This window comes from Micropterus salmoides, unplaced genomic scaffold (assembly GCF_014851395.1).
Source record: "Micropterus salmoides isolate LMB-PRFRI ecotype aquatic unplaced genomic scaffold, ASM1485139v1 Ms_hic_scaffold_5, whole genome shotgun sequence".
Classification (NCBI taxonomy): Eukaryota; Metazoa; Chordata; class Actinopteri; order Centrarchiformes; family Centrarchidae; genus Micropterus; species Micropterus salmoides.
The window spans coordinates 26,384,026-26,405,983 of record NW_024044237.1 but is presented as its reverse complement, the minus strand read 5'-3'; the positions used below and the strand labels follow the sequence as shown (position 1 = coordinate 26,405,983).

The 21,958-nt window shown below is 39.3% G+C and overlaps 1 protein-coding gene across 1 annotated transcript; it reads right to left on the bottom strand.

The window, feature by feature from the left end:
* Positions 1 to 15,397: 15,397 nt before the first annotated feature.
* Positions 15,398 to 21,675, bottom strand: LOC119888133. Its single transcript, XM_038698587.1, has 6 exons — positions 21,600 to 21,675; positions 21,086 to 21,424; positions 20,649 to 20,993; positions 19,866 to 19,982; positions 18,287 to 18,351; positions 15,398 to 16,433 (listed from the first exon to the last, which is right to left on the bottom strand). The coding sequence occupies exons 1-6, from the start codon at positions 21,640 to 21,642 to the stop codon at positions 16,308 to 16,310; spliced, it is 1,035 nt and encodes a 344-aa protein (XP_038554515.1). The 5' UTR covers positions 21,643 to 21,675; the 3' UTR covers positions 15,398 to 16,307.
* Positions 21,676 to 21,958: the final 283 nt, after the last annotated feature.

Below are 21,958 nucleotides of genomic sequence, written 5' to 3'. Positions count from 1 at the left end.
AGCAGCAGGTCAACAATGTGCAGGATATATACAATAGGAGATTGACTTTGTTCTATCATTTATTATCTTATATCATTCTATATTGGGTTTCAATGTTGCTCATCAGTGAGGATAACCATCCAGTAGCACCTGCGTTTTAATATCAATGCATAGCACTGGTACAGCAACTAGCTTCTTTTATTAACCAATATTCAAAGAGCTGCTAACACTGATTGACTGATCTTAACATTACTGTAGCTAGCCTAGCAAAAACATCAGATAACTCTTAGCGTTATAACAATATAGTGTAACTGTTGTTCAATGCTGCAACAAAGACTTCACGATGCCTTTAAAAGCAACAGGCAAACAAACGATGAACATTCACTTAAATACCAGCTTGTTTAGTAGGGGTGTGCATCTTCACTGATCTCACGATTCGATTCGATTACGATTCCTCGATGCATCACATGCATCACCTCAAGGGTGGGAATTTCTAGGTACCTCATTAAGATTATGAGGCTACAATGTGATTGTAAAACGAATAGGATACAGATGTATTTTTCTCACTGCAAAGTGTTTGTAACAATCCAAAGTAGTAGGTAGTAATGAAATGCAGCTATTTAATGTTACTTCATATAAATGTCGCAAGCATTGCATAGCATTATTACAGCGTTATTACTGACCTCTGCTGTTGCTATTTTTATTTATGAGGCTGCTGTTATTAGTATAGAGTCAGATACGTGTTGAACTATGCACTTTACAATGCTCAAGCCAAACCATGGTCACTCTTGTATAGTGTAGTAATATGTTTGTTTCTTGTCTTTTAAAGAGGTGGTATTATGCTTTATGGCTTTTTCCCTCTCCTTTATTGAGTTATATCTCTTTTTTGTGCATGTAACAGGTTTGCAATGTGAAAAAGCCCAACGTCCAGCCCAAAGGGAGTTTCCTTCTCCCAGCACTGCTCGGAACCGCTTGAAAACAGCTCGTTTGTAGTCCAGCCCTTCACTTCCTTTACTTGTGACGTCACAATGAAAACGCGTCATAAAGCTTGCCAAGCGGCTAGCGGGGTGAGGTACGCCCTCAAACCAAGCTAGTCTGAGCGGAGGCCCTTTGACTCGACTCGCTTTTGTTTGGTTTTCCATTGTAGAAATGTTGTACCTGTACCTGCTTCCAGGTACTTTTTTCATATTACCTCACCTGCGTCGAGGTTCCAAGCGAGCTGAGGGATACTAAAATGTAACATGAAAACACGACAGACTGCTGATTGGTCAGAGAGAATATTCGATTCGAGTTTTCGTATGGAAGTTTTGAGGTGAGAAATCAGGTGTGTAGATTTAGAATACTGACAATTTTACGAGTGATGGCGGAAAAAAAATGTGCATGAATATTATATAGTGTTGAGGAGCTCTGCAAGTGGAGCCTGTGCCAACGGGAAGGAGCGTGTGAGGCCGGCCAGCCGCCCACTCACAGAGCCCTCTGCTCCTGCAGTCACACAGACCGCTGCAGCAACAACGGCAGAGGAAAACATAGCTGGAAGGTTTTCATACCGCTTACCTGTCTTTACATTCTGAGGAATGTTGAAACGTTTTAACCATAGACTGTATATATATTTTAACTTAAAAAAGAGAAAGCTGTGTGGATCGCTGGTGTGTGTGTCGCATTGAACATTACGTTGCGGCAGTTGTGTGTGTGGCGTCGCTTTGACAACAAGCTACGTACTATCTCTGGGTACTACCTGCAATGGAAAACGGAGCAGGGCCGAGTAGAGTCAAGTCTATCGATTTGCTCTATGGTAGCATTTTTCAGCATGGCAGCATAGATCGTCAGAACACTGGCAACAGTTCAACGGTTAGTCCTAATGGTAAGGATGTTGTGTGGTTGCGGACTTGTGAGTAAATTATACCATCTGCTAGGTTATGGTCGCAGTCTGAAGCAGCTTTGATTTGGATCACACTATCTTGTTTCTTACGACCCGCACTTCTCTACTTCTGATTGGCTAGTAGTCATTACCTGGGAACTGCGCATGTGCAACTCCCAACACAGATTTTGTACAAGTAAGATGCATCACTCTGTAGCTCAAAAGCAGAGCGTACACCAAATAGGATGAAAAGAGGAGCTGCAGCAATGTGCAGTATGAGAAAAATATGGTGTTTTTTGAAAATTAAACCAAGTAAACCTGTTCTGGTACAACCCCTAATTAAGATTTTGAACCTGAAAATGATTGATACCATTGTATTGTATTGTAATCTTGTATTGAGCACCACGAAACAGCATTTCGTTCATTTGTGTATATGTATATGTGTATATGTGGATGAATGTAAATGCTCCGTATTTGTATAGCACCTTTCTAGTCTTTTGACCACTCAAAGCGCTTTTACACTACATCTGTATTCACCAGTCAAACACATTCATACACTGAGCCTAAGTGCTCAAACACATTCATACACCAGGGGCAACTCGGGGTTCAGTATCTTGGGACACTTCGACATGCAGCCTGGGGGAGCCGTGGATTGAACCCCTTCTGATTAACGGCCAACCCGCTCTATCTCCTGAGCCACAGCCGCCGGCTGAATGACCAAGTTTACAGCAGCCAAATAACATCCTGCTCAGCTTCCAGACCGCAGTCTGAAGAGAAGATGTTTGCTAGCGCTAATTGCCTTCCTAGTAGTTGGAAAACAACAGACAAACTTTAACAAACGGACATGCTGTGACCTACACTGTACATTTACAGCCAGACTGAAACGTAGCGCTCATGTTTTCCCCTGTTCCGCTCATTTTCACCGTCACCTACTGCCACCTGTCATGTAGCTGTCATTTGAAGAATGAGCAGAGGACACTCGCTAAGCACTACCGCGCTGCACAGTGCACGGGTGAAAATCATTAACGTGAGTTCAGTTCAGTACTCAGTATCTGCCTGTCTGTGCTAAACAGGGAGAGCCACACATCTCCGTTGTGCGCACTGCACCTGGCAGTCCGAAGCTGCACTTCCGCATTTCCGAGTTCCGCCTTTTTCATTCCGTCAACATTACATTATAAATTAACCTTTAGATAATCGATTGACATTTGTTAATCGATTCATAATCGTCCAAGTCTGCATCGCGATGCATGTAAAAATCTTTTATTTTCCACACCCCTATTGTTTAGTGACAGTATGTGAGCACACGAGACCCACCTGAGCAGCAGATACATTAAGATACTTTGTTTACCTTGCTGTGTGGGAATGCAGCAGGCGTGAGTAGTAAAAACACGGAATGGAGTTTAATTTGGATGGACTAAATAAGCCTATTTGAATGGATTTGAGAAAGCAGCAGCGAGGAAGTAAAGATTGTAGTTTGATTTGTTAGGGCATTCCTCAAGTTTGGTTTAATTATTTTATGCCAAAAGGAAACAATCCAGCATATCTCTCTTTGTCTCTCTCTGAGAGAAAGAGGGGGGTGACTCCAGGTCCTAAGTACCCCAAAGGAGGGGTGAAAGGTTTGCTCCATTCCAACAACAAAGAAATGTTGTCTCCTTATAAACTTGGCTTATTACCTTGTTTGAATTAAATAATCTTTGTTAAGTTACTTAGTGGCCTGCCACTTCAATTTCAGTAGTTTGTCACCATGTCGTTGTTAGTAACTATGTTGAAAAGAAGAAACCATAAATAAGTTAATTTAAAGTGCTGTAATCTTTATCAGTGCTCACTGACATTCCGGCATTTAATTAATGATTATCTAATGCTTTGTTCCAAGCACCTTTATATACTTTCTTAGAAATTATATGGTACAGAAATATTATTATGTGTTAAATAACCAATTTTCCCAGCTCCCTTAGCCAAAGATTGAGTTAACTATAAGTAGATAGTCAAAGGATTCCCAGGTCCTCTCATGGAACCAGTGTCCCCCCAGAGGACAAAGGAATTATTACATGTCATTGTTCTTTAATGCCTCTCCTTGCTCTTAATCTATATACTGTTTTATTGTTTGTAATCTGATGCCATGTTCTTAGAACTTTCCTGTATATTTTCTAAGTAAGAATGTCTAACAATCAGTATTCTCCTGGAAGTTAAGTTTAGTTAAGTTGCTCCTTCATCTGCTGTGATCACTATTACATGTTTTTTTTAAGTGGTAACTATCATAATTGTTATGGACGATTAACAATAACTTTTACTTTTATTTTTATCAAATGCTTAAAATTAAGAACTTACAGTTGATTGTGGAAAGGTATTTGATTACAACATGCGCAAATAGACTTTAAGACCTTATCCATCCATCCATCCATCGTCAATCGCTTATCCTGCGTACAGGGTCGTGGGGGGCTGGAGCCAATCCCAGTTTACATGGGCGAAAGGCAGGGTACACCCTGGACAGGACGCCAGTCCATCGCAGGGTTTAAGACCTTATTAAAATTAAAACACAGACTCTGAGTAACGAAGCCCTCCTCCTCACGCCCCAGGAGACAGAAACATAGCACCATGCACTGCTCTCTCTCTTCTCCTTTGACTCTTACGCTCTGTTCTGGAGCTTGCTCCTGTCATCCCAGCAATGCAACGCCTAAGACTTCGGCCCGGCACTGTCCGTGAAATTTTCTTTTGTCTCACAGCAACTTACTTAGTTATATTCCCAAATCCCTTCGTTGAATTTACCTTTTCTTTTCTTTTGTTTGTTAAAGTTATCAGACCATTTAAGTCACACAACTTTGAATTCAGGGACAACAAAGTTTCTTTTAAGCTTATTCCCGTCGAGTCGGAGGCCAGCCACGTGAGTTAGTTACACCAGCTGGACGGAGGATTCACAACTTTGAGACTGACCGATTGATTAAACTGATTGATTAAACTGATTCAAAATAATTAGCAATATTTAACTAACTGATCACTAGTAAATAATTGTGTAATTATTAAAATCATACCTAAGGCGACTTGAAGGCTTGGGTGAACAGAAATTCAGGTGGTGCTTATGAGATAACATAACAAAATATTATTACTCATAATTTCAATAACAGTAAGTAGGTTTGCCACACCAATCACCAATAATTTCTTTGCTTTTTTGTAAATCAATAAGAAGTTTTAATGCTTCGATGGAGGGGATGCTGCTGCTGTGGCTATAGCTGAGAAAATATCTCATCAGCTGTTCAAGAATCGAGAACAGCCGCAGAGCCTACTGGTATGCACATAGAGATGTAGTAACTCATAGTTTACTCTTTATACTGCCAGCGCTTACTTTTGCTCCAGCAACCTCCTCAGCATGTAAAATGTATTGTTCCATCGTGTGGCTATATCTTGTTGGAGCAGTGTGGTTTTCATACCTTGTTGTATCTGTTATGTCTGTTTTCTTTAGGCAAGAGAAGGCAAGTTGGGAGTGCTTAAAATGCCTTACAATCTTCCTACTATTTGAAACAGTCAGTTATACTTAAAGATAGGTTAGGTAAGTTTGGGAAACTAGCAAGAAGCTGCTGGATTTTCCAAAAGAAAAACTCCCACCCCCTCCCTTCAGTGCTCCTTTCAAAGCCGTGCCCCCAAAATATTTGAATGAGCATTGCCAACTTACTCAGCTGGACGACAACTCTAAAGCAAGACGAGCACAGAGGAGCACAGTGCCTCGCGTCACATCATGTCTGAATCACAGGTAAGAAAACACCTAACTCTATCATTTTGACGATTAACAACTAACCCAGCGGTTAGTGCTCACTATCAAGATAGCATGTTAATATCAGGGAGGTTAAAATAGACTGTTTGATTCAGTAACGAGCTGGCTAGCTAACTGTTAGCAACAGATAGTCATGGTAACAGCTACAGAAATATTAGGCAAAGCTAAAACCAGGTTGCATTGATACACTTTGACATGTGTTCATTTTGTTTAAGATTCATAACATATATGTTGTTTTGCATGTTAGCACTTCCACAATGACAGCGTTGTCTCTGATGAGGACTGCACTTTAGAGCCAATCACAGACACGGGACTGGCCTGATGTCGAGGCGAAGCAGAGGAGGATGGACAACCAGGGTTCAGGAAAATAGAGGTAGGACAATGAAGTGGAAGTGCAAGCCAAGGAGCACATCTTATCAGAAAAGAGGACCCGCGTCGAGCTTCAAGCTCAAACAATGACATATGAATAGTTATGTAAACACTCACGAGTTACTTTATTATGTACACCTTGCTAGTACCAGGTTGCACCACCTTTTGTCTTCAGAAATGCCTTAATTCTTTGTGGTATACTTTCAACAAGGTGTAGGAAACATTCCTCAGATAATTTGGTCCATATTGACATGATAGTATCAAACAGTTGCTTAAGATTTTTCAGCTGCACATCCATGATGCAAATCTCCCGTTCCACCACATCCCAAAAGTGCTCTATTGAATTGAGATCTGGTGACTGTGGAGGCCATTGGAGTACAGTGAACTCATTGTCATGTTCATGAAACTCGTTTGAGATGATTTAAGCTTTGTGATATGGTGCATTATCCTGCTGGAAGTAGCCATCAGAAGATGGGTACACTGTGGTCAAAAAAGGATGGTAATCAACAACACTCAGGTAAAGGTAAGGTAAACGATAATTCAAGGGTAAATACTGACAGAGCTTGGCCACCATAAACTGCCAACTCTTCCTGTGCTGCCTGTGAGCAGATAATCGAGCTTTGCCTGATCTAAATGCAGTTTAATGTTTACTTCCACTGTTATTTCTGCAGCATTTCAGCTCACAGTGATGCAGATTGATGAGGCAACCCTGTCTTAAAGAAATCCCATTTCCTTTCTTTTGAATAGCTACTGACTTTGGTAATACAGTTACTTTTCCTCTAGCACCACCAACAGGTTGACATTTTTGGCTGTTAAATGGATTGCTATGAAATTTGGTGATAGCCAGATGCTCAGAGGATGAATCATATAATGTTGGTGGATTTTCCTCTTGCAAAACCAGCAGGTGTCTCAACATTTATTGGAAGGTTTGGCAAGAAATTTAGTTCAGACATTCTGTGGTTCCTAGAGAATGAAACCTAATAACTTTTGTGATACACTGACTTATTTTCTAGCATCACTATGGGCCGGATTTACTAACATTCTGAAAAAAGAGTACTATATTGCATGTGCATTCTAAAATATTGTATGTGAAACTGAAGTACCTGTTATGGGTGATCAACTAATTATTACGGATTATTGCGTAGATGACAACAGGAGCAAACACAATGTAGGTGGCAGTATTTAAATGAGGGTTTTGCATGTTTTAAAGGTTTGTTTCATTCAGTGCGTCAGTATGTGGAAATCCTATGTACCTGCCCATCCTGCCCCGAACAGTTGGTGATCGTTCCCTCTGGCTGGATGAATTTTACGCGTTATCAGTGCACTACTGCAGCTGGGGGCTCTCCGCAGTGCCACGCAACTTTCTAAATTCTTCCATCTCACGGAGGAAAGGAGTCAGGTCTAAATGAAATTAGCTTTATTTGCATGAATGTTAATACAACAGTATTGCCAAAGCTAAAGGAAGATACAAAAAAACAATTCAATTCATATAGTTCATCAAAAAAATTTATAAAATAATTTTATTGCTATATATTGCATATAGAATAATATTATCAAATATTTTTTATTTCTATACGTTTTCTTTTATTACGGCTGTGACTCCTTCTCACAATGATAACAGCAGCCATCTCTGCGCACACACAAACGTATTAAATACAGATGTTGTGGCTTTTAGGCTTGTTAGACCACATTGCATGTAGTAAATAAATGTATTTGCATGTTACCCTCCCATTACTTAGCAAAATAAAATTGAAATGCCCCAATTTGCAAATTCATTAAGGCAAAAGTAGTAAATTAACAACAGGTATTATCTTGCACTTTTGAAAGATGTCATTCTGCGTGCACACCATAGATCAGCGTACCTGTTAATTTGCTGGTGATATCAAGTTTGCATATGTTTGTACTCACGCAAACCTTTAGTAAATCTGGCCCTATGAGATTGACATTTGTGGTTTTGAGTGAAATGTCTCAGCAACTATTGGATGGAATGCAATGAAATTTGCTTCACACATTGATTCCAACCTTACCATCTCATTTGGGGAGGGAACATTTGTTCAGCCAGGCTTTCATCGCCTCCTAAGCACACATTTCATGGACCCTTTGATACAGCTTGTAAATCCTTCCTCTGAAATATAGGATATGATGCATTTCTTTCAGTACATACCACAAACAGCAGTAGTGACCATGGCAACTGCTGCTAAAAATAAGTAAGAAAAAAAAAGTAGAAAAATAATTCAGAGAAAGACAAGCGTGTTCAAAATTCAAAGGTAAAAAGTGAACAATCTCGACATTGGCTATGAAGGATGAAAGAGAGGTAATATGCACAAAGACCAGAACGAGACCAATGTGACAGGAAGTGTACTTTGCATATTCTGTGAAAAACCAATGAGATGCATTGGATAGTCTGATGTATCACAACCATCTCACATCCTTCAGTCAGTGAAATACCAACAAGTTTCTTAACTAGAGACTATGTCAAGATGATCCTGTTATGGGTTACACTGCTTGTTCTTCATCAAGGATGTAAGTGCTATTTATATATTTATTTTATTAAGAATTTACATGCCAACTGGATAATTGCGCATCATATCTTTTCCACATCATACGCTAACTGTTATTTTATTTATTGTATGTTTTTCTTTTCATTCAGATACGTTGGTTCCAGTGACCACTGTTCAACTTGGTGAATCTGCGACTTTCACGTGTGTTTTCCTAAAGAAGAGTTGAGCAGTGTAATACTCCACTGGTACAAGCAGCGTGCCGGGGATACTCTGAAATTAATTATGACGCTGTTGAAATCTGCAAAACCTGAGTATGCACCAGAGTTTGAATCTGAATCAAGATTCAAGGTAAATACTGATAAGAATATAGCAACCTGACCATTTTGAGGACAATTCAAGAGGATGAGGGAATGTATCACTGTGCAATAACAGATGGACTGTTCCTGAATGGAGTGGGACATATCTGTTAGTAAGAGGTAATAGTGTGATCTAATTTTACCAAGTTTTAAACTGTCATTAAGCATGTTGAATCATAAACAGTTTTATATCATGCAGGAAACACTCAAAGGACATTAAACTATACTGTCATTCAGGGAAAGACAGTATCTAATCCAGACCGTCCAGGAGACTCGATGACTCTCCAGTGTTCAGTCCTCTCTGACTATGACACGTGTCCAGGAGATCACAGTGTGTACTGGTTCAGAGCTGGATCAGATAAATCTCATCCAGACATCATCTACACTGATGGAAATGGACATGATGAATGTGACAAGAGATCTGACTCACAGAAAAGCTGTGTTTATCGCTTCTCTAAGAACGTCAGCTCCTCTGATGCTGGGACTTACTACTGTGCTGTGGCCGCATGTGGAGAGATATTTTTGGGAGAAGGAACTAAATTGGAAATTGGTATGACTTACTGTTCAACAATGGAAATAAGTCTCTCTATATGTTGATAAAATCATGATTGATAAGTGTCTTTGTTTTCTAGCTCAAACAACACATTGGGTATTCATTGCAATGGCGATATTAATTGTCTGCTTGGTCATTTCTGTTGTTGGAATTGTTGTCCTCATCTGCAAACAAAAAGTACACGAACAATATGAAGGTAAGTGTTGAGAACAAGGCAAATTTTTGCAAAAATTCTCTGGTTACATGACATATTTTAATAAAATGTATTTATGCATTTTATGTACAAGATTAGACAAACCTTTGCAATGCAGGTTTCAGAGTAAAATTATAATTTTGTATATTAGCTGAGTAATAATAGCATGCAATCTAAAAAGAAAATCACAAGTCTCATAGTGCTTGTTGTTGCTTTGTGTACCTCATTAAACTCAACATCTTACTATATTTTATGTGAATAATTAACTTCCACTTTTGGATATATACTTTATAACACTATACTCTTACTGAAAAGTCAAATTAAGTGCATTTATCTATTTTTATTATCATATTCATCTTTAGGAATGAAAAGTGTTGTTTCAGTAGCACAACATGACAACCTGTACCAACCAGAACATGACATTGTAAGTGATAATACCAAATTAATTGTTTTGTTATTCCATTAAAACACTTTGTAAGTACGTAATATATTTATCAATATACATATTTATATATGTAACTTTTATTTTCTACACAGACTGAAGCTGAGGACAAATTGAACTATGCTGCACTGAGTTTCTCAGAGAAAAAAACAAGAGGAAGAAAGAAGAGAGAGATTGCTGAGGACAGTCTGTACTCTAAAGTTAAATGTTGATGTGTTTATTATGTTAATCATTTAATCAATATGTGGTTGCATTTGTTTTTTGTTTTTTCATTTTAGCTCAATTGCTCAACTGTTATAATTGAGGATATCAAGACAGTCAAAGCTTATAAAAAACTTTTGTTGCATTTCTTACATATAATTACATCTGAGGTTTTTAATTGTATACTTCAAAATGTACTTTTTTGAAAAATGCTCATCGACTTAAGCTGAAATTATCTGTATATTGCTGCAATGAAGAATTCTTTAAGCAGCTCAAATAAAAATAAATTTTTCCTTAAAAACATTAACCATATGAAATGCTTAGTTATTGTGGTTTTAATATTTCTAAATATCCCTTTTATGAACCTGCAAATGATTATTTCCTCTTTAAATCACTTTCATGTAATGACAAATGAAATTGATGCAATGATAAACCTATAAAAGATTATCACCCAAATAGCTAGCTGTGTAAAGCATTGTAGTCTCGTTTAGCTAGTTGTTTAGGCAACTCGCTCTCACTCCAAAGATGTCACATATAGGGACGCATGGTCAAGACCCATTGGCATCAGTTTGTAACATACTAGGAAGCCAGTTCAACGCACCTGGGAAGCCCTGTAACATAGGACACTTTTTACTGGGACAGATGCCCCTGTATTCATGTGCTGTGTCCCAGTATAAAGATCAACTGCCCTTGGCATCGTTGGTCAAGTTAGCAATAACTGGCTACATCTGCAACAGCCGGTCAAATTAGCGATAACAGATATGCAATGCCCGGTTACACTTTAAAAATAAAACTACTGGTCAACGCTGTGAAACGAGTCAAAGATGAAAGCAACTGTTTACAACTTTGATGAGAGGATAAAGAGGGACTATACTTTTGGGCACGAGATGAGGGAAAAAAATAAATGACAATGCAGTCAGGTAAACTTGTTTTATCTCAAGGTCTGATGTCAGCAAACAGTAGCCTAAGTTAATGTTAATGTGCAGCTGCAGTGAATGTCTGTGTCAGTCTTGCTAACCCAGCTGGGCAGTGTATCTCTTGGTCTGTCTGTGTCTTGGTGTCTTTCCAGCCTTTGTGCCTGTACAATGAAATACAACTATTTCAGAAAAGATCCCGTCGCACGTAACCATACATTTATACGTGTGCACGAAATGACAAGTGCACATTCCAGCAGCAACCTCTGATGGACCAGTCTATACACTGATGTGATAGGCACGCTGACATCATTTTAAAACAAGACAATGATTATCTATCTCTCAGTGAAGATTTAGTTACAACTCTGGACTAATGCAAGATGGAAAGCAGTGGATGCACATTGAATATTGAATATTATAAGGTTGATTAGCAGGGCAGAAAGGGCAATATGGATGCACATTTCTCAGTAAATAATCATCATCATGTATTCAGTCAAGTCATGGCATAAGTAGTATTTTACAGTTGAATGTATTAGAGGATAACATTAATATCTATCATGTATTGTTATCTGTACTAGCGCAGCAAGTCCCACAGACCCAGGTGAAACACAGGCAGCCTCAGCCAGTACTACCACAGCCAGAGATGTACAGCCAGCATCAGATACATGCAGCTCAGACCCTAATGGAACACTTGCTGCTCCACCAAATGGCCCAGCATATTGGCCCCGAGTCTTAACAGACTTTATGAAGACTGAGTTAGAGTGCAGAGGTCCATTCAAACCAGCATTGGTCTAGATTTTTATTCAGGCTTATTACAGAGACAGACGGGAGGATTGTAGTGAGAGCACTGCAGCAATGGCAAATTGTTGAAATAGCTCTCGAGTCAGATAGGAGGGCCCCCCAGGGAGATCAGGAGTGGCTCTGATCAAAGACCTTTCTGTCATGGCAGTGCCAAAAACAATGCGCTAAGCAAGGGAAGCTGGTAAAGCACATACTAACACATTTTAAACACTCAAAAATGTATATGGGAATGGGGGGGGGCTAACAATGCCCCTGCCCTTTAGCGTCATTTATGAATGCTAATAGCCGGTGTAGGATGTAAATAGCAGAAATGTCCAAATAAGGTGGTGGATCAGGTGGAAGGGTGTGCCAGAAACCTAACTGGACATTGCATATTTATTATTGCTAACTTGACCATGGAGTGGAGTGAGAATGTTTTGGTTTGGGTATACAGCCCTAACATTTTTGTATGGTTCGGTATCAATGTACTCATTAACATTATCTGTCTAGCATCTGTATTGTAGCAGACAGGAAAAGTTAGCTAAAAGAAGAGTTACCGTAAAACTTAGATTAATTGCCCGGGCTTCTACTTGCTAAAATCACTGAATCGACCCTGCCTATATTTGGGCCAGATGTCCATATGGGACAGGCCTTTAATTTCTTTAGCACAAAACATTTGCTCAGCAAAGATTTGAAAATGGCTACTAGAAACTGTTTATTTTAACCAATATGAATGTTACTTGTATTAAAATGTATTTATCAAATAGTGTTGTCATGATACTAGAATTTCGAACTACCTTGAAAAATATTGATATTCAATACCATTTTCGATACCACGGGGAAAATTGACACAACATTGACTAAATTACTGAATATAACCACTGAATTATCTTAGCAAGTAAAGTTAATAGTACTGTGTCTTAATTTAGTTTTAGTTTTTCTTTAACTTAGTTTTGAGAATTATACTTGTCTGTTAGGCAAACAACAGGATAACTATCTTATCAACAACAGTTTACTGTGCCATCTTGTTTAATACCTCAGTGACGTTGAAAGGGGGAGACGTCTGCAACCTCTGCAGGTTCTCTATAGAGGACGGCATGTCAGTCCTGCTGGTGCTCTGCTCTTTCCTTCCCATGTAATCATCAATTGGGCTATAACTGTCCAAGTAGGATGGACCAGAGCACGATACTGGACTGTAGACAGGTTGTGGAGATCTCTTAAGGGAACTTCAATTGACGGTAGAGATCCACTCTCATGTTCCACTCACCTCCGGGTGACAGGAAGGACCACTCCCTCATGCTGCTCTGAGCTTGTGATGTTACATGGCTGGTCCTGTTTGTTTCCAACCTGTGTGCCTCAAGAATTTCGGCTAGCTTTATCAGGACCAAGCCATGGCGGCATCCATACCAGCCGTGGGTCAGTGCTGCCTTGCAGCCAGAAAGGGTGTGTTGCAAGCTCTGGCTCGGGGAGTCGCAGAGTTGGCAAGTCTCCTCTGAGTCTTACCAGTGGTGCAGGTTCCAGGGACTGGCAAGGGTTTTGTACGTGGCTCTCACCACTGGTGGCCTTGGTACGTGCAAAGCCCCTTTTCCGCCACTGGTACCAGCTCGAATCGAATCGACTGTACTCAGTTTTGGCCTGCCGTGTTCCATTGCAGATTGTACCCCCTTAGTGTAGCTTGTCGTCACAACAACGCATTACACAACTGCTGCAACATAATGTTCAATGCGACCCACACCCACAACCCACACCAGCTGTCTCTTGATTTATGTTAATACATTTAAACATTACTCAGAATGTAAAAACAGAATAGTGGTGCAAAAATCTTACAGTTTTGTTGCTGGAGTCTCTGCTGCACTGGATGCAGTGGTGGGTGAGCTGATGTTGTGTGGATGGCGTAGGAGACTTAGACAGCGGTACTGAAGTTGCAGATGAATCGACGGTAGAAGTTTGCGAAGCCGAGAAAGAAACTGGCAGTGCCTAACGTTCCAGTGAGAAGTCAGGGCAGTCCAGGTTTTAATGGTCAGGCCAAGCCCCTATTGGTCCAGCGACCTTCTCAGGGGTGTCCCACCATTCTGTTACTAGGTGATGTGGTGGTCGGGGCTTTGGCCGGGCCTGTGGCCGACCGGGTTGGTGTGGTGGACTTTGGCTTGTCGCGGCTAGGGCGGACAGTCATCGGGCTCCACCCACTGTACCCATAGAGTCCAGTAGAGGGCGGAGCCTGTGTGAGATAGAACGAAGGTTACGATATGGTAACCCTAGTTCTATAAGCACAGACGGAGCCCTCTACCGATGAGCCCTGCCGCTCTGACGACATCTGCTGAAGCGGTCAGATGCTGAGGCAGTAGGGACACTGCTATTTATACGTCACGCATATATCGGTAGCGACGTCCTATTGGTCGGTTACGTGCACGATAAAATTTCAGTGGGCAAGTTTGTGCGTGTGATTGGAGGAGGTAGTATCCCCATAGAGTCCAGTAGAGGGCTCCGTCTGTGCTTATAGAACTAGGGTTACCATATCGTAACCTTCGATCTGTGACAGGGGTTCACACACTAGGTGAGCTGACAGCGGCTCTTTCACCCGACAGTTGGTCTCCAAACCATATTTTGTCAAGAAAACACAAATGAAATGTGAAACGGGAAATGACGCGAACCTACAAAACAGCTGTTGTTTGTTATTATAAAGCTACCAATTATAAAGACAAAAAATCTGGATGGAAGAATGGATTAGCACACGCAGGTAGCAGGGATCGTCTGAGCTACAGAGAGAGCTGGAGGTGAGTAAAAAGTGTTCTGCGGTGAAAACCAGCTGCCTGCTCTCATTGGCTGGATGTGAATGTCGAGTCGGCCGACTCTTCCAGATATTTGGCATGCTAGATAACTGGCAGATGTCATCGATGTGTCCGAAATGTGTCGGGGAGCCGTTTTGACGCGTCCTTGAGTGGTTCCATCCAGTTTGTTGCTTTTATTTTGTGGTATTTGGATTACGTTACTGATTGGAATTAACAAGTAATTGGTAACTGTACTGGATTACATTTTTAAAGTAATCCTCCCAACCCTAGCTACACATCCATAGTCTAGCGCTTCTCTCAAAGGACCTTAATTAATTGCTATGTTTGTTGTGTTGCAAACCAGCTGTTGCATTCCTTCCCCCCAAAGAGTATCTGAAACCTTTGGTAGGTTGGTATAAGCTGAGGTGAGCTGGCAATATTTAGGTTCAGACACTCCTGACGGAGTAGATGTGGGTAACACCACAGGTTAGGAGCACAGCCTTTACCAACTTCTACTTTCTAAATACTTCCTAAGAAGTTAGAATTCGAGCTAAGAGTAGTGTCATCCAGCCAAAACTCCTTGGTTTACGTAAAACAATTCTCTCATAAAATATATGAAAGTCAAAAGCCTTTTGCAGGTCTAGCCATGTTAACTACACAATTTGTAAAACTGAAAACTGGCTAATATCACAATATGAAGAAAACAGAAAACGGATGTTATTTTATTTTATTTTTTATTTTAATGTTTTTCTTACATTCAGTATTCATTCTGAATTTGATTGATTATTCAAGATCAAAGACAAACAATAATAATAGAATAATAATAAAAATAATGATTCTATATCTATTATTGCTTCAATAATAATACTAATAATAATAAACTTTATTTTTACAGCACTTATGAAAACAGAGTTACAAAAGCTTTACATGGACATATAGGACAGGATAGAAATAAATGGAAGAACTAAAATAAAAAAGGGCTGTTTTATAAAGTATGTTTTAAGATGTTAAAAGATGCTATTGGTCCTGTGAGCCTCAGGTTCTTAGACAGAGTGTTCCAGAGTTCTAAGGGGTTCTAATTGCAAAAGCCCGGTCACCTTTAGGGCCCATGTCCACCAAAGCATTTTTTGCCAGCTGAAAACGCCAGCTAGTGCAAGTAGTTCAACTGGGTTCATGTGATTTTGTGGGCGAGGAAACATCTCGGTGAGTATCACCATTTAGTCCAAGAGCTGAGGTTCGACGAAGCTGGTTCCAGGATAGTAACCGTTGCTACGGTGTGGTATTTGCCCCGCCCTTCCTCTACTGTGATTGGACAGCTGGGTAAAAAGTGACAGTAACGAGCGCAGTGTTTTTCCCAAAGTTGAACATTTTTCAACAACCAACAGCTTTGGTGGACACGGGCCTAGTCTTCAGCCAGGACTTTGGAACAGCTAACAAGGCCCTGCCTGAGGATCTGAGGCTCATAGGGGAGCAGCAATTCAGCAAACAACCAGGCAACATCACAAAACATAAGTGCTGTTCCTGCCCTTCACTAAGCCCTCTAAAATTAACAATTACATTACTGTAAAACTTCACCTGAACAGGAATCAAAGCTGCATGAACATTAGTAGTAGTAGATGTTCATTCCTCACTGATTGTCTCTCATGCCAGAGTATATACACTCCTGTTGTAACTCTCTCTTATTTGTCCGTCTTTGAGTTTGTCTTGAGGGGAAATTCAGCGCTACATAGTTCAGTGCCTTCTCTTCACCGTCCTGCAGATGATAATCATGATGGTTAGATGTTAGAGATGTAATTCCGCAACCAATTAATAGTGGATCATTTTAATACCTAACATTAAGAGCTATAGTGTCCAATGTGCTATAAAGAGTCTAAAGATTGCTGTTTTCTGTTTTCTGTTCTAACCTAATATAAAATCAATTGGACCAGAAAACATTTTTTAAGAAGTCTAATGTTTTGTTGAAGGATAAAAATTTACATAACTTCACGTTTTCTATTAATGAAGAAATGTTGTTGGTCAACGGAACTGGCAAGTCTAAAAAATGTTGATACTGAACAGGTCAGTTAAATGTTCATTGAGAAATTCTTTTCCTTTTTTTCTGTTTTTGTTGACTACTGCATTTTCAAACTTGTTCAGGGTTATGTTTGAGCATTGGCAGCATTTGGTAAAGGAAAGACTGTGGTTTAGTTTACTACAGAAAAAGTCTGAAGTGATTTGAGACACAACATGTTTCTTAACATTTCTGAAAACACAATCTTTGTCTAATATTAACTAAAGTGTTTTTATTGACTAAACTTAACCACAGAGTCTGGATGTGAAGCTCCTTACCTTTGACCACCTCCCTGTTACTACGTTGTAGAAGAAATGTGGCCTTTTCATTCAAAAAAGCACATTTCCCTGAATATAATCCAGGCAGCAATTACACCATCACAATGTATATGGGAGAGCAATTTGGTATTATTTAAACATAATTTCTAGGATATATACATATGTGACTGTCCTCACAAGAGGCCTTGTGACCTATCAGCAAGCACACATAAACAATATATGTTACATTTAAGTTACAAAGCCCTCCAGCAGCTGTAGTATTTATGATACTTTTCAATCAGGAGTAAAGAAGGAAGTAATGTGATGTTGGTGATGTGGCCGGGGTAGATGGATTGGTAAACACAGTGTCACACTTTAAAGTGGGATACCTGTTTACCGTTTTTTTGACTACTATGACCAAGATCATTTAAAAAACTTAACCAAGTCTTCATTATTTTAACAATGCCGACGAAGGTCTCCTAACGTTAACATTATACTTATTGTCACCCAAACTATGATGTTTTTCCAACGCTAACCAAATTGTTTTAGTGCCTAAGGGCCCATGTCCACCAAAGTGTTTTTTACCAGCTGAAAAAGCCAGCTGCTATTTTGAAAAAACCTAGATGGGAGCACTAGGGTGCGTTTTTGAGGTGCAGCGTTCTTTTTCCGACTGCTTTGGTTGCTATGATACATAATCGTGGTTGCAAGTAGTTCTACCTCACTTTCCTGGATGGAAGAATGTAAATACAGAGTAGAGTGCTTGCTCTGGCCCTTGCTCTGTATGAAGAGAAGGCTGAAGCAGGTAGAGAGAGTGGATGGAAGCATCTCGGCAAGTAACGTTACCACCATGTGGTCCAAGAGCTGAGGTTGGACGAAGCCCGGTTCCATGATAGTAACCGTTTCTATGGTGTGGTATTTGTCCCGCCCTTCCTCTACTGTGATTGGACAGCTGGGTAAAAAGTTACAGTGACAAGCTCAGCGTTTTTCCCATAGTTGAACATTTTTCAACTCTCGGCGACTGGAATATAAATACCCAGCGCTCAGCGTCCCTCGTCACGCTACTGCCGTTTTTTCCAACTTGGAACTTCCATTGGAATGAACTGAAATTAATGAACTGGCGTCAGAAAAAAACGTTTTGGTGGACACGGGCCCTAAGCCTAACCAAACATTCACCACAGCTGTGTAAGATCAGAAAACAATTACATTTTTAAAATCATCAATGGAATGTATTCCAGTGGGAAATAACGATTATTATGATTCAATTCTCATATACATTAGATGATATTTAATTATATTTACCACATAACTTGGTTGATTCTCATCTGATCTGTCATGCTCAGCATGCTTGGAAGCCGTTACTCCTCCTATTAATGAAAGCAAGTCACAAATGGCAATAAAGGTATTTTTAAATATACTGTAAAACTTCAATTAATAGTCCTGGACTTTATTTGCTTAAAATACTGAAGTCACCCTGCCTATTCTTGGGACAGGCATCTATATTGGATAGGTTGTTAATTCCTTTACCATGCCAGTAAATCTATGATATTTTGGTGCTCATTGTTTACATAAAATTAATTAAACGATGGGCTGTGGAGAATCTAACCAATCTAACATGTGTATCATGTCCATATTGACAAAAATGTAAACATTTATATTTGTATGCATGATCTAAGCAACTCAGGCAGGCGACCCTATCGGCTTCAAGAGGTTTTGTACATCCAAAGAAAAACCAGACCAGGGGTCTCATTTATAAAACTGTGCGTATAGAATCCTCACTAAAAGTGTACATGCGCCCAAAAGCCAAAAACTGTGCATACGCACAAATGTAAGCAAGTTCCCTTTATAAATCACAATCAACTTGAAATGTGGCGCATATGAGGGAGCTCCATGTCCGACCCTTCAAACTCCCATAGTTCCCTATAAATGGTCAGTGAAACGCCCCTCATTAATATTAATACATACTGACTGCATGAAGAAAAGGAGGCTAATTCTGATAGATAATCTACAAAATGAAATTTAACTCCTGACGCTCCTTTTGGTGAAGCTGAAGCATGTTGTGGAAGCATGCGTTCCACTTTGTTTAAACATTTATTTAGGCTACACAAACACTCCACTCACTTAACAAGGCTGCCTATCAATTAAAAGAAATATGACTTGTTGTGAATGACATAAGCCGAAAGATTTACTTAATAAAATAGTGTTATATTTTCCATAACATGTTTTTACAAGCAGCGCATCACATCCACACACTGGCGCACAGCGTTTGGCTCAATAAGGCAACACACATGTGATAACAATGTATGAAATTATGCTCTCGTATTTGCTTGACTGATGCACTGAAAACAGCATCAATTTAAATATAATTCACACCTTCTTTATGAGAATAAATTGCACTGCAAGTAGCTTATTAATTAATATTATACCTGATTAAACTGTACAACATATTTGAGGCATTCTTTTGCATCTTTTGTGTTTGTGATCCTAAATCTGGATCTTTTTGTGTGCGGTGCAAATGATCTTAAATTGTGGGGGGTTTTGCGCACTTCAGGGAAAATAAATCAAACGGGTGTTTGTTCATTCAGAAAGGCTTTAAGCCTAAAATACTTCAGAGTTTGCGTGGAGGACTGCACATTCTCCTGCCAAGTATGTTTTTTATAGATTTGCTTGGGAAGTGGCGTACGCACATTTCCAGCCCTGTTTATAAATAAGACCCCAGGCGTTTAACTGAGATCTGCTTTTATTTGTAAAAACTTGGCACCAGGCCAGTAAAAGGGACTGCTGTTTATTGGGATTAGGCTTTTAGTTGAAGTTTTATGGCATGTCAGTGTTGGCGTCTGACTTGTCTCAAATAATACAAATACACACACGATGAACCTACCTTTGCAATGTTCACAAACAGGCTTGTAATTTCTTGAGATAATTAGAGCAACAATCACAATCACACAGCCGGCCAGCAGTGTCCCAAGCACAATGATGAAAGGGCACAGTTCTTGTCCTGGAATGAGATAAAAATCCCAAAGAGACACTTAACTATTATATATACACCTTACTGACACAATCACAACAAAAATTATCAAATAAACTGCAGAGAAGATGAACGTATAGAGGCAAGGGCCTTGACAGGACAAAGAGTGACTCAGGAAATTGAAAGCAATCACACAGCGACAGACACACAGAGAAAGTACACAGAAAGAACAAAAAGAGAGAGTAGTGGAGGCAGCCAAACCTCACACATGAAAGGACTGTATATAGATGCATTACATAGGTGTTGCCAGTACAAGTATACCTCTCGCAACCTGTAAATAGTATAACCTAATTCACTGGTTCCCAACCTTTGTGGCTTGTGACCGTTTGAAACACAAGGTCAACTCACCATCGCTCATCTGGCCTGATCAAAGAGATAATACTATCCTGTATTAATATTATTTTATTTTTCTTTCTTATGTACTGTAACATCTCTTTGAAATTGCATGTCATATTTAATTTTAAAAATATTAATAAAAATAATAATTTTTTATTAGAAAAAAAGATAAATTTCCCAAAAATAAACATAATTTTATGAAGCACAAGAATGTTTTTTGTTTCTCTTTCCTATTATTGACACTAATTAGAAAGCAGCATAATAATAATCAATATAGCTAAATAAGACTTTAAAACATACTTGTCTCCACTTTAGTTCCTTCACCAAACAGGATTTCTCCACATGCGACCACAGCACAGTAGTACGTCCCAGCATCAGAGGAGTTCTGGATAGTTTTGGATAGACTGTATTCACAACTCCTGATCACATCTTTGTCAGCTCGACTCTGAGAGTAAATAACACTTGGATAAGATTCTTCTGATCCAGCTCTGAACCAGTATACAAAGTGTTCCTCTGGACACTGGACTCTGCTTGTATTGTTCTTGAATTGAAATGAACAGTTAAGAGTCACTGAGTCGCCAAGATGGACTGCCTGAGTGTCCGGACTTTGTCTTATGTAGACAGATTTCTTCAGATTTTTGTGATCTGTGCGATTCACAAAATGGAAGGAATTAAGTCATTTATTGGGTATTGACACAGACATGGCAAACAAAAACATTGAAGTAAACATACTTTACCATTTACAGCCAACAGTGCGCCATTAATATTTTCCATTTTGTATGCCGATCCTTCTTGACAGAAGTATGTTGCTTCGTCTTCTTTGGTTACATTTTTGATGTGAAGAAAATACTGAGCGTTCCCTCTTGTGACTGTAAATCTTGATTTGTCAAATTGTCCTTCAAGTTTTAACTTCTTAAAAGATCCTGCTGCAACTGTTTGGACCATATATCCAAACTTCAGTTTATACCAGTAAAACAACCCGGCTTCATCATCAATGACTGGACATGTCAGAGTCACATTATCACCACGTTTAACCACAGTCAAAGGGATCTGGTCAGGAACATCTCTGGTTTGAGCTGAAAAAAAAGAGAAAAACAATATCAGAGTTACTAGGCAACAGAACAAGTAAAAATTAAAATGCGTATCAGAAAGCCTATTTGAGATCTATTCAAATCATTTATATAAAATGTTGTATAGCCTAATATGTACATTTTTTAACAGTCCTCATCTTAAAATACAAAGTACACTCACACAATGCACTTAGAAGAATCAAAGCAGCCAATCTTCCGATCATTGTGTTACAGCAACCTTCTCTTGCACAACTGAGGCCTTCCTACTCAAGTGGAAGATTTTATCGCAAGCTTATCAAGATTTACAAAGTGCCAATCATAGTGATTGGCTTAAACACAGAAAATAAACTTCCTGTTAAATTTTGCAATCCATTGACCCATTTTCTGTGACTCTAAGCTATAAAGTTTGCAGTAATAGTATACAATTAAACATAAAATACCAAATACAATAAAAGGAATTACAAACACTTAATTAATTTGATTCCCAAGAGGTCTATGACCAACAGTTAAAATGTTTTGTCTGACTTGATATTTGCAGTG

What these genes read in the sequence shown, in the direction of transcription:
- LOC119888133 (XM_038698587.1), bottom strand. Translation starts at nt 21,642, where the DNA reads ATGATCGGAAGATTGGCTGCTTTGATTCTTCTAAGTGCATTGT. An exon ending in TGTTTGTGAACATTGCAAAG is followed by an intron (nt 18,352 to 19,865) that starts GTAGGTTCATCG and finishes TTTCATTAATAG; the next exon opens with GAGGAGTAACGGCTTCCAAG. An exon ending in AGAATCAACCAAGTTATGTG is followed by an intron (nt 16,434 to 18,286) that starts GTAAATATAATT and finishes TATCATCTGCAG; the next exon opens with GACGGTGAAGAGAAGGCACT.